The sequence below is a fragment of the Odocoileus virginianus genome, chromosome 34, assembly GCF_023699985.2.
Source record: "Odocoileus virginianus isolate 20LAN1187 ecotype Illinois chromosome 34, Ovbor_1.2, whole genome shotgun sequence".
NCBI classification, from domain to species: Eukaryota; Metazoa; Chordata; class Mammalia; order Artiodactyla; family Cervidae; genus Odocoileus; species Odocoileus virginianus.
Genome location: NC_069707.1, coordinates 34,044,424 through 34,062,352, shown reverse-complemented (window position 1 = coordinate 34,062,352; position 17,929 = coordinate 34,044,424). Strand labels below are relative to the sequence as shown.

Sequence of the window (17,929 nt, the reverse complement as noted above, 5' to 3'; positions counted from 1 at the left end):
ATATACACACATATAATATATATTATATATTTATATTGTATTAGTTTTAACTCCTTGCATTAGACATCTTTTTTTGCCTTAGAAAAAATACTTCTTGGGCTTCCAATAAGTTTTCAGTTCAGTTCAGTCACTCAGTCATGTCTGACTCTGCGATCCCATGAATTCAGCACGCCAGGCCTCCCTGTCCATCATCAACTCCCGGAGTCCACCCAAACCCACATCCATTGAATTGGTGATGCCATCCAGCCATCTCATCCTCTGTCATCCCCTTCTCTTCCTGCCCTCAATCTTTCCCAGCAGCATCAGGGTCTTTTCAAATGAGTCAGCTCTTCACATCAGGTGGCCAACGTATTGGAGTTTCAGCTTCAACATCAATCCTTCCAATGAACACCCAGGACTGATTTTGTTTTGTTTTGTTTTTTAATATGCATACTACCATTTGCCAGAATCTGCCTTCCCAAAAGTGTGCAAGAGAAAGACAAACAAACCATTCCATTGACAAAAAAATAATTTTGGATTAAATGGATAAAACCAACCCTGGATCCCCTAGCCTATTGTAGTCCAGAGAACAAGCTAATCTTTTCCTGTATAAATTGCTGATTCCTCATGCAGAGTTTTAGTTCCTCCTTAGGTGTGTGAATAGAGAAAATTGAGAAATGAAAATAAAGTTGGACTCGGTTTCAGAGTTTAAATGAGAAGTGGCGAAATAAGGGCCAAACACAGAACAACAGAAACTAATAGAACCAGAGAGCACTTGTCTCACTTAAAGATATTTAAATTACATTTGTTTTAGAATACCTTGCTGGCCAAAACAAAAGGAGCCTACAAACCCACACTCAGGCTTTGGAGCTTGTCCTAGAAAAACCACATGGAGTTTTTGATGTCTGAATATTTTGGTTTCTCATTCAACTGGCTGAAGAAAAGACTGTCCTCTATCCTGATATCTTAAGACTTTGGAGATGATAGTGAAAGTGAAGTCGCTCAGTTGTGTCCAACTCTTTGCAACTTTATGGACTATAGCCTACCAGGCTCCTCCGTCCATGGGATTTTCTAGGGAAGAGTACTGGAATTGGTTGCCATTTCCTTCTGCAGGGGATCTTCACGACCCAGAGGCTGAACCCAGTTCTTTCACATTTCAGGCAGACACTTTAGTGTCTGAGCCACCAGACAAATCCCCCTTCTCTCCTCTCCTTAGGCTTCAACTATAATCTGGTGGTGGGAGGGAGAACATGTTCAGTTCCAGCAAACAGCTATTGAGGGCCTAGTGAGCACTGTGGTCAAGGCAGACAAGAACAGATTTGTCAGTTTTCAATCAGGACAAAGTTTCCCAGTAACATGCCTTCCTATAAACACAGGCCCTATTTACTGATCTTAGAAGTTCCCTTGCATGGTACATGTAAGGGGCATGTCTGGGCAAAAGAGGAAATCAGAGATAGGACACATCCCAAACTTGTGACAGCAAGTGGGAAAAGGTAAGCATAGGAAAAATGTAATGGAAGCAGGTTAGGTGTGCCCCAGCATGGAAAGACTGGGTGGAGCAACCTCATCAAATCAATTGAAAGGAGGCCAGCGACAAGAATGGGATTTTGGATTTCACCCAGGTTTCTTCCTTACTCACCTGCTCTTCCTTCACTACGAGTGTTGGGATCTTGCGCTCAGTGGTGGGGTTGACTTGGGGGCAGGTTCATGTAAGTGGATGAAAAATTACAGTAATGTGGCTTGAGATAAATTTTACCTCTTATGTTCTCAAAACATTCAAAGGTAAAAACATAATATAATCTAATAAAATTAATAAATTGTATAGAGTAATCAAGGGCTTCCCAGGTGGCTCAGTGGAAAAGACTCCAACTGCCAATGCAGGAGACATAGGAGACGCAGGTTTGATCCCTGGGTCAGGAAGGAAATGGCAGCCCACTCCAGTATTCTTGCCTGGGAAATTCTATGAACAGAGGACCCTGGCGGGCTACAGTCCATGGGGTCACAAAGAATTGAACATGACTAAGTGACTGACCTCGCATGCATAGAGCAATCACGTATTATAAAATGTAGTCAAGTTACCATTTTTGTATGTAAGTGAAAGTATTAGTTGCTCAGTCCAACTCTTTGCGACCCCATGGACTGTAGCCCGCCAGGGTCCTCTGTCCATGGGATTATCTAGACAAGAATACTGGAGTGGGTAGCCATTCCCTTCTCCAGGGGAATCTTCTTGACCCAGATATTGAACCCAGGTCTCCTGCATTGCAGGCAGATTCTTTACCAGCTGAGCCACCAGAATCATTTAAGTCGAAGAAATTCTGTTTGAATACGCTGCATACACTTAGTAGAGCCAACACTTTAACTAGCCCAAGTTAATGTGGTTCCAAAGATGATGTTTTTAAGCACTGCTGGCCTTTGGCCATGGTGTAGAGGTGACACATTAACATTCATGGCCCTAACAAAGGTTTGATAAATGAGTGAATGGATGAGCATTGCAGGAATCTCTCAGTACCAGAAAGGTCGAAATCAAGGTGTTCACGTGACCTCATACGGATCCCTTACCTCTTCCAAACTCTGCTTCAGAACTGTGTTTAAAAGCACTGCAGAAGTTAACCTGCTCTCTAATTCAGAAGGAATGCTGGGCTGAACAATTTATAAGCTGGAATCAAGATAGGCAGGAGAAACATCAACAACTTTAGATATGCAAATGATACCACTCTAATGGCAGAAAGCAAAGAGGAACTAAAGAGTCTCTCGATGAGGGTGAAGGAGGAGAGTGAAAGAGCCAGCTAAAAACTAAATATTAAAAAAAATAAAGATCATGACATCTGGCCCCATTACTTCATGGCAAATAGAGGGGGAAAAGATGGAAGTAGTGACAAATTTCCTCTTCTTAGGCTCTAAAATCACTGTGGGTGGTGACTGCAACCATGAAATCAAAGACATTTGCTTCCAGGCAGGAAAGTTATGACAAGCCTAGACAGTGGGTTGAAAAGCAGAGACACTACTCTGCCGACAGAGGTCCATATAGTCAAGGTTATGTATGGTCTTCCTAGTGGTCACTTACTGTGGTGAGAGCTGGACCGTAGAGAAGGCAGAATGCCGAAGAACGGATGCCTTCGAATTGTGATTCTGGAGAAGATTCCTGAGAGTCCCTTGTACAGCAGGGGGATCAAATCAGTCAATCTTAAGGGTAATCAACCCTGAATAATCATTGGAAGAACTGATGCTGAAACTGAAGCTCCAGTATTTTGGTCATCTGATGTGAACAGCCGACTCATTGGAAAAGTCTCTGATGCTGGGAAAGATTGAAGGCAGAAGGAGAAGAGGGCATCAGAGGATGAGATGGCTGGATGCACCGATGCAATGGACATGAATCTGGACAAACTTCGGGAGATGGTGAGGGACAGAGAGGCCTGGTGTGCTGCAGTCCATGGAGTTGCAAAGAGTCAGACACGACTGGGTGACTAAACAGCAACAATTTAGAAGGAGCCTCTACAACAAAAGATGAAACATATTTGTTACTTTGTAAAATATTTGTATAAAAAAATCTTAAAAGAGAAGCCATTCCTCCATTTTTTGATAAAGAAGCAAATCAAAAGTGAAACTGAGTTTAAGTAGTAGTAGCTCATAAGACAAATTTCATGATAATGAAAATTTTGTTTGCAAAATGTTATCTATATGGTAATTTGCAGTAGTTCCATTTAACTAGACCCCTTCAATATTGAAAACAATTCTACAAACTTCACCCTTATGAATGAGAGATTCTCTCAAGGTATTTATTTGTGTTTTGTTATCTACTCCAGTATTCTGGCCTGGAGAATTCCATGAACTGTATAGTCCATGGGGTCACAAAGAGTCAGACACAACTGAGTGACTTTCACTTTCATGTGAGTAAAAAGTTAAAAATTGAATTTGAGGAACTTAATTAGATATGTTTGAATAGTCAAAATAGAACATTCCCATTAAAATATATAAAATCATTCTTATATTTAGTTGATAATGGGGGCTATATATTAAGAACATATAGAAGGAAAATAAGCAACTTTAGATTCTCGATGATGCACTTTAAACACAGAAGAAAGTAAATCATAAATAACATTACTGAAAACTGGCAAAAATACCAAAGCAATTCTCGACCCATACCAAACCGGTGTAAATTATTTTGTTACCTTTTAATAACTGCATAATAAATCCAATACTTCCTCATACATCCTTCAGCTGATTTCTCGTAACAGTCATATGACATAATCTTCATTTTACACTTGTAAAAATGGATAGAAATGATATTTGAACCCACATCTTCCAACTTTAAGTCCTATAATTATTTCATTGCATTATACTACTTTCTCTAATGGCTAGATTATGTAAAAGAATGCATCATCAATGATCAAAGAAATACCTGTAATAGCTTTATTTTGAATTATTACATAGTTCAATGTTACCAGTTCCAAGTTAGCTAAACACTAATACGTTTAGCGTAGTAACAGGAACATGGTCAACATGAGTAAATTAGTATTATTATTAATGGAAGTAACTTGCGACTCTGCCTAGTGATTTTCATTCTGAATACGTCTACCTCATTCGATGTTACACAAGGGGAAATGATGTTGTCAGGCGTGTTCACAGTCCAGCCTGGCTGCTCTGCCTGTTTTCTCTGTTTATGAGCTCTGTCTTTGCCAAACTCATCCTGGACACTTGTCTTCTAGTGTGTGGGAGTGGATGAGAAAGGGAGCGCCAAAATTAGAGCGTGTGTATGGAGCCACTGAGGTTCAGTGGATGCTGTATCTGGAGAGAGCATAGGTGACTTGGCTATAGCTATTGGGTATGAAAAGTGAGGAAATAAGGAGAGAAAGGTGTGCAAGATAGCACTGTGGATTGTAATTTGGCTCCTTTTCTTGTTCATCAAAAATTGTAAGAGTTGGATTGGATTTATCTTAACTACCAATAATTCTCTCTTTGTCCGTGTTACCGTTCAAACTGCTACCCATGCATTCTTCCTTTCATTTTTATTATAGAAACCTCTGCCTCAGGTATCTTCATTTAAAGGCAGCCTTGGATCATTTATTTTCCTAGTTTTGCATGGCTAACATTTTATGTTTTACACTTTAAAATCAGCAATTATTTTCTGCACACAACTTCTGCTTATCTAAAGAATTAGACTGACAAAGTGATAAAGTGATTAGACTTGGTTTGAGAAATTCTAAAAGGTACTTCAGAGAAAAATAATTAGGGTATAAGAAAGGATAACCTAAGAAGAAAAGAGTCAAATCCTGAAACAAAGAAATCAGAACAGGCTCAGAATAGTCCCATTTTTACTTTCTAGTACAGAAAGCAGAGGAACAAAATTACTGCTTTGAAACTTGAGGAATGGCAGTAACAATGTTCCTCAAATCAGTCTTTGTTCTGAATAATTGGCCTGATTGTTCAGCCAGTATTTGTTATCAGAATTCATAAAATAGTATAAACCAAGTGATGCCCTTTAAATTAATGGTTTTCTCAGTTGTACATGAATATCTTGCTTGCCAGCACATTTTAAATGTTTCATTGTTTAAAAAGTCAAATCCAATCAAGAAACTAAGAAATGAAATTTGTACTGTTCCATTTCCTTAATTGATGAAGGCTTCTAAATTATTATCAAAAGAACAGCCTTTAACTATTCTCAGGGAATTTGTATAGATATCACAGTCATAGTGAGATTGTCTTTATTTCAAAAAGTATTCTTTCCATAACCTATTCAAAGATTTTATTTTAGTACAGTGAAAATAGCAGAAGTATTAAAAGAAAGATAAATTGTGATTGACAGAGGAGAAAATCTAATTACTTGGAAAGTATATTTTGAAGGACTAGCATTGAAAATAATATCTTAGTGACTGGAATGGACATATTGATGTTTTAGAGCCACGTTTTTCTGGAATATTTTATGCTTTATTTTTCTATAATGTTAGATGTTTGGCTTGGAACCTAAAAGCAGATGCCTCCAACAATATTATGTGCTTATATTACTGTGGTATAACAGTGGTGTGATTCGTCTGCCTATAAAACCCTGATATGAAATGGAATGGATCATTAATTAATATGTTCAGTACTCTTTATCACATCCAGAACACTGATAGTTAAGAATCTTCCATCTATCTCCCCTTCCCTTTGCTAGTCTTCCCAGATGAAAGCCAATAAAAACAAAGATTGTTCCCTAAGCTGCCAGCGGCTTGTTTCGTTCCTCCAAGAAGCCAGACACACCACCTCTGCAAGAGGTGGACACACAATCCAATCAAAACTGCTCTGTTCTGTTCAGTGAGGTGTAGTCTTCTGGTCTGCCCACTCTGGGTACCAGGAAAGTGATGAGAGCAACAGTCGGTGTTGGTAGATAATGGTCTTCAGCGTTTCAAGTTACTTTTCTTCTTTAACTTCTTTAAATGAAAAAACAAAAGTATTTGCACAGAGAAAACAAATTAACCAGCACAACCAGGTGTAAAATGAAAGTACATCATTTAGTGCGTCATCCTTCATACCATCTTTATCTGTCTTTCTTGTGTCATTCCTGGTTTTTATGTGCTATAAAATACAATGTTATAGACAAACTAACTTAACATTTGAACGTGTTAAAAAATTAGTGGAGAGAAGCTGGGCAATTTATACTAGTAATATTACATTATCTGACTTCCCCTGTGAATGAGAGGGTAAAGAATCTGCCTACAATGCTCGAGACCCAAGTTCAATCCCTGGGTCAGGAAGATCCCCTGGAGTAGGGAATAGCAACTCACTCCAGTATTCTTGCCTGGAGAATTCCATGGACAGAGAAGTCTGGCAGGCTACAGTCCATCAGGTTGCAAAGAGTCAGACACAACTGAGCAATTGACCCTTCCACTTCCACAGTAAATAATACATTTTAATTGTTAAAGAAAGCCTGCTAAAGTAGCAAGAAAAAAACCTATATAAAGACTACTTAAATCAATTTGTAAAATGTTATTTTCTCTATAAAAAAACAAAAATGTGCCAGAGGCTGTTTTTTCATCCCTTTGATTTTTATTTTTTTCAAATATTACTAAGTGATCATTAATAAGTTGGGAGATTCTGCTTAACAGTCATATCTATTTGAGATTTTTTAAAACTAATTCAGTGATCCATTTTGATAATAAAGTTTTAAAAATAATGACATTAATTTGAGTGATATCAAGAGGGTATCATTATAGATGCAATAAAAGACCAAATCTTTCAAAGTTTTTCTCCATAGAAAACCATCAAATGAAGTCAAATAAGAATAAGTTACCAGAAAAAATATAATTGTTGAATATATTTGTGTGTCACACAGTCATATAAATACATATTTTATAATCTGATCTGAAATATATTGTATACAGATGCCAATAAGTTAAAATAAATTAATTTTCTTCTTATTAAATAATTATTTATTAAAATAACCTGAAATTGTATAATATAGCTTTTATATGGAATCTATAAAAATGATGCACTCACTTTAGTTGAATGCACGAAATGAACTCATTTGCAAGGCAAAAATAGAGACACAAACAAGAGTAACAGATGTATGGATACCAAGAGAGGAAGCAGGAGTGGGGTGAATTGGGAGATCGGGATTGACATATACACTCTACTATGTATAAAATAGATAACTAGTGAGAATCTACTGTATAGCGCAGTGACCTCTACTCAGCACTCTGAAGTGACCTAGATGGGAAAGAGATCCAAAAACTAGGGGGTGTATGTGAACATATAACTGACTCACTAGGGGGTGTATGTGAACATATAACTGACTCACTTTTCTGTCCTGCAGAAACGATGCAACATTGTAAAGAAACTGTGCCCCAATAACAATTAATTTTATAAAATAACCTGAAACTGTATATCCATCTGTAAGTTCAGAGAGGATTAAAATTGTTTCATCCTTTTTTGTTTTCTGTTCACAGAAAATGATGACCAACTGAATGGCTTGACAACCAGATTAGACGATGCCAATATCAGAAACGGGGATCTCCTAAGAGCTTTGAATGACACTTTGGACAAGCTAGCAGCCATTCCAAATGGTAAGATTTCCAGACACTGCAAGCTATCCTATCCTAATGGAAATGAACTTTTAAAAAATGTTCCACCTCTGCCTGTATTTCTTAGCACTATCTTTGTACCATTGTCAGGCTATTAGATAATGGTTTTTCCTACTTATGAATTCTTTGTAAGAATGAGAAGCTAAGAAACACTTTTCACCAGGATGTTTATCATTTTTTTAACTGACATTTGTAGGAATAAATTACAAAAAAGAAAATAATAGACATCTTGTTAATGTATTGTTCTTCCACATTTCAGCCCAGGAAATCTTACATTGGTGTGAAAGAATATCATACAGACACTATCCTCTAAAATGTTCATTTACTACCTCAAAATTGCAGTTTATTACAGTACCTACAGGGCTTTCCAGGTGGCCTAGTGGTAAAGAACCCACCTGCCAATGCAGGAGATATAAAAGATTCAGGTTTGATCCCTGGGTCAGGAAGATCCCCTGGAGGAGGGCATGGCAACCCACTCCACTATTCTTGACTGGAGAATCCCACGGACAGAGGAGCCTGACGGGCTATAGTCCATGGGACCACAAAGAGTTGGGCACAACTGAAGCAATTTAGCACATACACGGTACCTACAGGAATAGGTAAGAACCAGCTGCCTTTCAGCACATTTTTCTTGGCAAAAACATTAAGACGTTAAGATTGAACCATGTCTATAATATCTTTTTATGCATTACCTGTTATTTGGAGTTAATGTTTGTTATTAGTTACTGAAAGCACTATTGTTTTGGAGATACTATTTTTATATTTTAATAGCATGATACAAAAGTAACCAGAGTTGCTAACATTTATTAAGCGAGGCTTATTCAGCATGTTCACGTTAAATGTATGTTACCCTCATACTAATCCTACAAGGTGAACAGCATTATTATCTCCACTTTACAACAGACAAACTTAGATGGGACACTGAGGGCCGTTGTTAAAAGAGACATAAGATTCCAACCTCATAGTTTAACTTCAGGGGCTGTGATCTTAACACTAATCTACAACATATTAGTAGGCACATAAATATATGTGCAATGTACATTTTTTATAAAAATTATGGTGAAGGAAACACGTCTGTACCAAACAGGAACTATTAAAACCTTAATGATTTTTTTACTTTTTTAACATTAAAAAGCCTAAGTACTGATTTTCATGTCACTTCTTCAGTAGTAAATATGTTCATAGAAAATTTCCAATACTGATAACAAATATAAATTGTTTACACAAACCCATGGTCTAATATACCTGAAAAAGTCTCTCTCTACCAAAATTGAAAGACATTTGTTCCCTCCCCCCAACCCTGGAAGTGCAGATTAAATGTTAAAACTATTTTCAATGAGGCTATATGATTCAAATGGATAAACTTCTCTCTTTAATATGTTCAGCAGCAAATCACAGTATCGCCTTCCACAATGAACTTTTAGAATAATCATGTTGCTATTTTAAGGGCTAATCAAGTATTCATAACGAAGGTCCCTGAGAAAATTCAATTTCACTGAAAATGTGCTTCATTTGCTGTAGCTGACTGAGGCAGAGTTCAGCCTTTCCCTCATGCCTGAGTCCCTGAGGTCAGCCAGGCGCAGCCTCTCTCTGACAAGCGTGGATTAAGCCACTGACTTCAGAGCCTTTGTTTTGTTTCTCATCCCGTCTTCTGCTTACAGACACAGCCACTAAACTGCAAGCCGTTAAAGACAAAGCAAGACAAGCCAACGACACAGCTAAAGATGTACTGGCGCAGATTAAAGATCTTCACCAGAACCTTGATGGCCTGAAGAAAAATTACAATCAACTAGCAGACAGCGTAGCCAAAACAAATGCTGTGATAAAAGATCCTTCAAAGAACAGTAAGATCTCCTTTTTCACTTTGATTATTGCACTTATTTCTTCACACTCTATAAGTATCCTAGACTCATCACTGCTAGAGCAGGAAGGGGCCCTCATAGTGATGCAGTCTGCCCTCCTCCCTCCGTAGACTGGCCCCAGCAATTGAATGCCTACGGCTCCAGAACTGGAATATAAGACACCCAGCTCCTCACTCGAGCTTATCTTATTCAAGTTTCATCCGATAAGAGGAAATTAAGAATTCTCAAAGCCTGCATGGTATTTGGCATAGGGATGCCAAATACTTTTTAATCCTTCAGTGTAATTGAAAATGCAGTTATACTTGGGAAATTATATCCTCAGAGCTGTTGAAATTCCATGGAACCCAGAGGTCAAGGAGCACTCTAATTAGCAGGCCTGTTAGACAAGAATACTAAATGGGATCAACTTGAATGCATTCAAATTTGGAAAATACTGGTCTTTTATTACTTAAGATTCTAGTTAATTAACATCAGGAAATTAAAATATTTAGTTTATGAAGAATATTTCTTCATGTCTTTTGTATATTGCATTAAACTATATTGAGTTAAATATGGATTTACTGAGAAAATGTGGGAGAACTAAATATAGTAATTTAAACTATTAAGTAATAAGCATTATAATTTTTAATATTGTTTTCTTCTTTCAAGTGATAAAATGCTATCTTCATATGTGCTTGTACCAAAGGAGATGCTTGATTCTTTATACTTCACAGTCTCAAGAGATTAACCTTCTTTATACAGAACCAGTGTATTTATTGGGAATTAAAACATTTGTAGAGTGTAATAACAAAAACACAGTATTGACGTTATACACTGTATAATCCAGATTACAAACACTGTTTGACTGGGGAGTGGAGCCTGGTTTTTCTGCATCTTTGACTCAGATCAAAGGTTCATGATACTTTGAAATAATAGCTACTGCTAACCTAACTCCTTCCTGGGCAAGGAGTGCAGACATAGCTAAGTGTCCTTCAGAGTTAGGGAAAAGGGTTTCACTCCTCGTCATTTCTTCAGGGGAGGGAAAGAGAAGACATATAGTTTTTCAGCTTTTATTGTGTAAACCCAGAGCTAGGCTCCCCCGGTAGTTCAGATTCCATCTGAATAACTGGTTCACAGGCATGCCAAATCACAATATCCAACCCCCCTCCCCCAAAAAGAATGAAAAGATGTTTTAAAGTAAATAATACTCTTTTATGTTATCATTTCATTCATTTTCAGACTGATTCTCAAATGAGAGTGGCCTTATATAATATTTATCTCCCTTTTGTGATTCTATCATCTATGAAAAGAAATAATATCTATAAACACTAATTACACTGGGTCTGTTTCTATCTTATTAGAACATGATAATAAAACTTTTAATATGAACAGTGGCCTGCTAAGTGACGTGTTTTGTGGATTTTTATTTGATAACTCTTGTTTGATTTAAAATGGAGTGAATTTGTAATTAGCACCTGTTGTGAAAAGTACTATTTTTCTTGACAGACACTATGTTATAATATCTATGAAAAATATTTTCTCATAAATTTTCTATTTTTTCTGTTTTACTTCCATATGAAATTACCTGCAGAAATCAGTATGTATATATTTACTTTCATACCTTTTAGTAATTTTTATGCTTGATTGCTTATTACAAAAAGCTTCAGCTTTGCATGTTTCCATGTTTTAATGTGGCTTTAAACATTGGATATTCTTCTTTCCAGTGTCACAGTAAGAATGCTAGATATAGAAAAGGAATTAGTGTGTGAATGTGTGTTTGAAAAATTAGTGAAATATGTTATCCATATAAAGGTAGAACATTGAATTCTTCCATAGATTTAATTGAATTATGATGCTTCTGATCATACAAATGCAGTCACTGAAGTCCAAATGACTTCTTTCTAGCAGAATTAAAGTAGATCAGATCTACACTGTTGTTGTTGCTTTTCCCCCGAAGCTCACTCCCCACTCCTTACAAGCAATTATTCTCAACTTCAAGAGAATTATACTTGGAGAAGCATAAAATAGAATTAATAAAATTAGATCTTACCAAATGAGCAATCGCTGAGATATAAAAATTATCTGTCTTAAACACCTCATAGTTTAAATTAAGTAGAAAATAATAAAAATAAAACTGAACATATCTAAACCTGATAAATATGACCAAGTCTATCCTCAGTGGAAAATGAGTGCAATTATATTACTAAAAAGCTTTCAAATAAACAAGTTAGGCAACCAACTCTAAGGGTCAGACAGAATAACTAACTAAAAGAAAGAAGATGAAAAAGAGTTAATAAATTAGAAGACAGAAAATAATAGATGTGATAAATTCAAGAGATGTATCTTTAGAAATATAAAGATAAAATATTTTAAATGCTTGACCTGCTTAAATCAAGGAAAATGAAGAACAAATAGGCAAAGTTCTGCAGGAGATATAACTAGATAAGGGAAGAAATTTAATACATAAGAGAGGACTTGGCAAAACTCTAGGCTAATATATTTTAAACTCTAAAAGAGAGAGTTTTCTAATAAAACATTGTTATCAAAATCTATCTTCAGAAGTAATTTTAAAATCTACACAAATAATCATAGGAAAAAGTGAGAAGTTTCCAAATACTACAGCATAAGAGAATATCAGACTCAAAATCACAGGTGATTTATTTTTAAAAACCTTCAAGAAGATAATTTCTATATTACTTTGACTGTTCCAGAAGATAGAGGGGGGAAAATAGCAAGGGATAAGGGGACTTCCAGGTTCCATTCTGAAACATTAGGTAAAAACTTCTGAGAGCTTTAAAAGAAAGGGCTCTATTACTTGTCTAAGCCTAAGTAGTTTTTTCATTTCCATGAATAACAATTTTTTCATTTCCATGAATCTAAGTCTAAATCCCTTTTTTCTCACTTCTAGAATGGTTTGAAGAATATCAGAGTAATACTGGGGAATTAAAGGAAGGGAAAAAATGGACAAAGGGTTTATTTAAAGTGTAAAACTGAAGGGGTAATTATCTTTATGCTGACTCCCTATACAATTATGTAACAAGAGTTTTGAACTCAATAACCCTCATTTCAGGAGAAAATAGTTCTTGATCTAGCAGCTCTATTAGTTGAGGTTAATAATAGACCTATGTTCTTTTTAGACATCACGAACAATATAACTCATATTTGTGAGCATGAGTTCAAAATGCTTCAAAATATTACTTACTTCCTTTTGCACTCATTTGATTTATTCCTAAAGACTCAGTCTCAGATCACTCCTAGTTCATCAGGGCCAGTAACCTTGGACCTTAAGCAGTTTCACTTTTTCATCAGAATCACAGTGACAGAAAACAGAACAGTACATGCTCGGCCAGATAATAAATGACATAGTTTGGATAAGGCTGCCAGCATCCTAGGGACAGAATAATTGATTTTCCATGTGTCATTGTGCCCCCCTATGAAAAATACAAGCTGGAAGTCTAAGGATCAGTAATAACCTTCAATTGTTTTAGGGTTAAACCCCTTTCTAATTTATCAATATTCAACCTCCTTTAAATTTTAGCTACAAAAGTGACAGTTTAATGTGATTCAACCTAATGTAGAGAGCAGGAGAATCAACTATTTTTCAAAACAAAAATGAACTGCAGCATGAAAGATTTAAAGTATAATGTAGGCCTTCAGTCTGAGGGTTGCTCAACATTGAAATGTTTTTCAGAAGACATTTTAATAGCTTTTCTCTTTAAGATGTACAAAGAAAGACAGAAAAAGAAAAAAAAACTAATTTTGTATGAAAACCCTGATTTAAGTACAATTCTGGCTTGGACAGACTCAGTGACATTTTAAAGATGCTTCCAATTCCTTGATTCTTTGACTCAATTTCTGTGCTATAAAGGTTAGTTTGGGGACTGAAGCTAAAAATTAAGCATTTAATTAAGCTCATCATATTCTCCATCTTTAATGCTGATTTGCACATTAATCCCAAAGCCAAAGTTGTCAGCCCTCTTTCTCTAACATCATCCCCTCTGGCCTACTTGGGTCCCAACTGAAATATTTCCATTTGCTACCACAAACTGCTTCAACTGCCATGGCCTTGCCTTTGCCTTGTGGATAAGATGAAATCCTTTCAATTGTTTAGTTAAGCATATTGCTATGTTCATTTCTGTATGAGTGTGTCTGTGTGTGCAGCATGTATGTGTGTTTGTACATGTGCATGTGTCTGGGTGTGTGTATATGTATGCATGTTTGTGCATATGTGTGTGTCTGGGTGCGTGTATACATGTGTGTGTGTGTCTGGGTGTGTGTATATGTGTGTGTGCATGTGTGTGTGCCTGGGTGTGTATATACACATGTTTATGCATGTGTCTGGGTATGTGTATACGTGTGTGTGTGTGTGTGTGTGAGATATGCACTCATGTTGTTCTGTGCAGTTGCAGATGCAGATGCCACTGTGAAAAATCTAGAACAAGAAGCCGATAGACTGATAGACAAACTTAAACCCATCAAGGAGCTTGAGGATAACCTGAAGAAAAATATCTCTGAGATAAAAGAACTGATAAACCAAGCCCGAAAACAGGCTAATTCCGTAAGTTCCTTCTGTTTTCAGTATTAATAAATGATTGTAACGTTTGTATTATTCCCAGAAAAAATACTTTTGCCAATGTATCTTGTTGAATGAGCTTTGGTCCTTTTCCTTTAATTTGAAGCTATTTGTGGGGAAGGTGGGGAATGGAAGATTAGATATTTTTTTCCCATATATTTCAAAAGATATTTCTTGAGAAGAATAATCACCACTTACTGTTTTGGAAATGAAAGTTTTGATATATTTTATTATACTTTGAATAGAGTTAACACAGATTGCAAGAATGGAAGCCTTATTTTTGTATACTAAAGAGGCATGGATGAGAACTCCTTACTCTTGATGAAAGCAAAAAAGGCCAACCAATGGGGTTGAAGAATGAATGAACAGACAAGCTTATAAGGAATAATAGCAAAGATGAACCATTGTTTTCTATATATTTTTTGATTTGAGTCCAAGCAACCAAAAATTAATTTGGTTACAATTTCTATACTTTTTTGGAATAAGAATAGGAAGCACTTTATGTGTCTCAAAATTTTGCTCTTTATTAACCCAGTTATAAGACTATAAAGATAGAGGCAAAGCTTTCTGAAAGATAACAGTTTAATGAGCCAGACAGAATTGTAAATGCCAATCTGAAACTTTAGTGAAGTCATCTTGTGATTCTTCTAGAAATAGAATGAATATCAGTTTTCATGTTATCGTGCTTAAACTGAAATCTGAAATCTTTGTAGATAACCAAACCTCCCGTCTCCAAATTAAACTTCCTCTAGGTTTAGTTTGATCTCCTTTCAGTCCAAGGTACTCTCAAGAGTCTTCTCCATCACTGCAGTTCAAAAGCATCAGTTCTTCAGGTGCTGAGTCTTCTTTATGCAACTCTTACGTCCATATGTGACTACTGGAAAAGCCATAGATAGCTTTGACTATATGGATCTTTGTCAGCAAAGTGATGTCTCTGTTTTTTAATATGCTATCTAGTTTTGTCATAGTTTTCCTTCCAAGGAGCAGTTTTTTGATTTTATGGCTGCAGTCACTGTCCACAGTGATTTTGGAGCCCAAGAAAGTAAAATATGTCACTGCTTCCACTTTTTCCCCTTCTATTTTCCATGAAGTGATGGGACTGGATGCCATAATCTTATGTTTGAATGTTGAGTTTTAAGCGAGTTTTTAACTCTCCTCTTTCACCCTTATCAGGAAGCTATTTAGTTCCTCTTCACTTTCTTCCATAAGAGTGATATTATCTGCATATCTGAGGTTGTTGGTATTTCTCCAGACAATCTTGATTCCAGCTTGTGAATCACATTTTTAGCCACAGTTTATGACTTATTTACCAAGTGGAAAGATATGGACATTTTTATTATTTCTTCATTGTAAAGGAATTTTAAAATATGCCCATATATTCATCAATTATGTGTGCTTCCTCATCCCATCCCCACCCACTGGGAAGAAAGATAAAATTCTGGCATATAAATATATAAAACCTGTCCCAAAATACAAAATTACTTACTTCACTAAATATGATATCTCCAGGTCCATCCATATTGCTTCAGATGACACGATTTCATTCTTTTTAATGGCTGAGTAATATTCCATTGTGTGTGGGTACCACTTCTTTATCCATTCCTGTGTCAACGGACATTTAGGTTGCTTCCATGTCTTGTTTGTTGTAAACAGTGCTGCAGTGAAGTTTGGGTGCATGCCTCCTTTTGAACCATGTTTTTCTCTGGATATATGCCCAAGCGTGAGATTGCTGGATCATATGGTAGTTGTATGTTTAGGTGGTTTCTTTTTAATTGGAGGATAATTGCTTTACAGTGTGTGTTGGTTTCTGCCATGCATCTATACGAATCACTCACAGGCATACCTGCGCCCCCTCTCTCTTGCACCTCTCTCCACCTTTCCACCCCTTTAGGTAATCCATCCTGCCTCTCTAGGTAGTCACAGAGCACCAGGCCTGGGCTCCCTGCATCATTAATGGAATATCACTCAGCCATTAAAAGGACCACTTTTGAGTTTGTTCTAATGAAGCAGATGAACCTATTCTTAGTTTTTTAAGGAACCTCTCTACTATTCTCCAAAGTGGCAGTACCAATTTACATTCCCAACCGTGCAGGAGGATCCCCTTTCTCCTCATCCTTTACAGCATTAAAAAAAAATGAAAGAAAGGTATAAAAGTAATGCTTGAAAAATATCCATTTTCCATGCCTTTTGAGGAAACTTGCAACTACTTTTTGAAACTGAAGTTAACAACAAAGAGCCTTATTTTTTTAAGATGTTAGAAATTTGTAAGCAGCCAACTTTTTTTTCCAGTGGGTTTTATACGCATTGAAGATTACATTTGCCTAGTTTAGAAATATATTTGTAATCTGGCATGAGTGTCTGGATGTGGCCCTAACACATACTCAGTATGACCAAGAAATTAAAGATATTTATTTTTAAGTAGATTTCTTTTGGTTTGTTGGCTCTGAAACTGAGTGGCTGACATTCTTTTTAAATGAATGGCCTGGTTAACTGGATGAAAGAATGCAGTGAAAATCCAATAGATATAATAATGGAATTCTCAATAATGTTTAATCGAGTTCATGATGATGAATTGGTAAACAATGTTGTATGAGAAATGCCTTAGAGATACCTACTTCTTACTGATTTTTGTTTAGAAGTCTTATTAAGGATCGACTTTAGAAATAATAATTGATACAGGGCTTTCCTGGAGGTCCAGTGGTTAAGAGTGCACTTCCAATACAGGGCACTTGGGTTCAATCCCTGGTCAGGAAACTAGGATCCTATATGCTCCCTGATGCAGCCAAAAAAAAAAAAAAAGAAAGAAAGAAAAGAAATAATAATTGATAGAAAAAAGTAACTTGAGGATATTTGTGTTTCAAAAGTCTCTCCCCTCTTATGAGAGGGATTGTATGTCAGCGATTTCTTTTAGAGAAATGTATAGATACTTCCCTTCGATTTACTTGTTTTAAGATAGATAAAAGAAACATTTATAATTGGAAAACAAAACACAAGGTATTTAAATGGAGAAATCAGTAGCTATCAATGGGTTACCAATATTTTTGAACGGATACTGAGGGTATATTCAACATTGTAAGCCAGAGAACAGAAAGTCCAGAGAGTTCTGTAAAAATGTGTAAGAGTTGAGTGATAAATAACTTTACAAGATTAATTCCTGGTGTATTGGGTGTAACAACACCATTTTGTTCAGAGAACCATATATTTTCAATAAGTAAAGCTGCCATAAAGCAGATGAATTGTAACTCCTAGAGACATTAAACACCCTTAGTTCTAAAATGGCTGCTCTCTCAGACTTTCAATCCTCAGATGAAGTTTCATCAGTTGAATTAGGCTTCTGTACTGGGCGCTGTCTAATACACTTTGAGAACCCCCTTTTCAACATTCCAGTCATGTAATACCCCTGTCATTTTTACCAAGTATACCCATGCAAGGGCAGAAACTCATCGTAAGCAGTCATGCATTTCACCCATATCCAGTCA

At 36.3% G+C, this 17,929-nt stretch overlaps 1 protein-coding gene across 2 annotated transcripts in view; it reads left to right on the top strand.

Moving 5' to 3' along the window:
- The window catches only part of LAMA2 (laminin subunit alpha 2), a 677,031-nt gene that overhangs the window by 572,074 nt on the left and 87,028 nt on the right, over positions 1–17,929 (top strand). For both annotated transcript variants that reach the window (XM_070461486.1, XM_070461485.1), the window contains exons 42-44: positions 7,902–8,018; positions 9,698–9,880; positions 14,281–14,435. In XM_070461486.1, the coding sequence (XP_070317587.1) occupies positions 7,902–8,018; positions 9,698–9,880; positions 14,281–14,435 (455 nt within the window). The remainder of the gene's footprint in view (positions 1–7,901; positions 8,019–9,697; positions 9,881–14,280; positions 14,436–17,929) is intronic.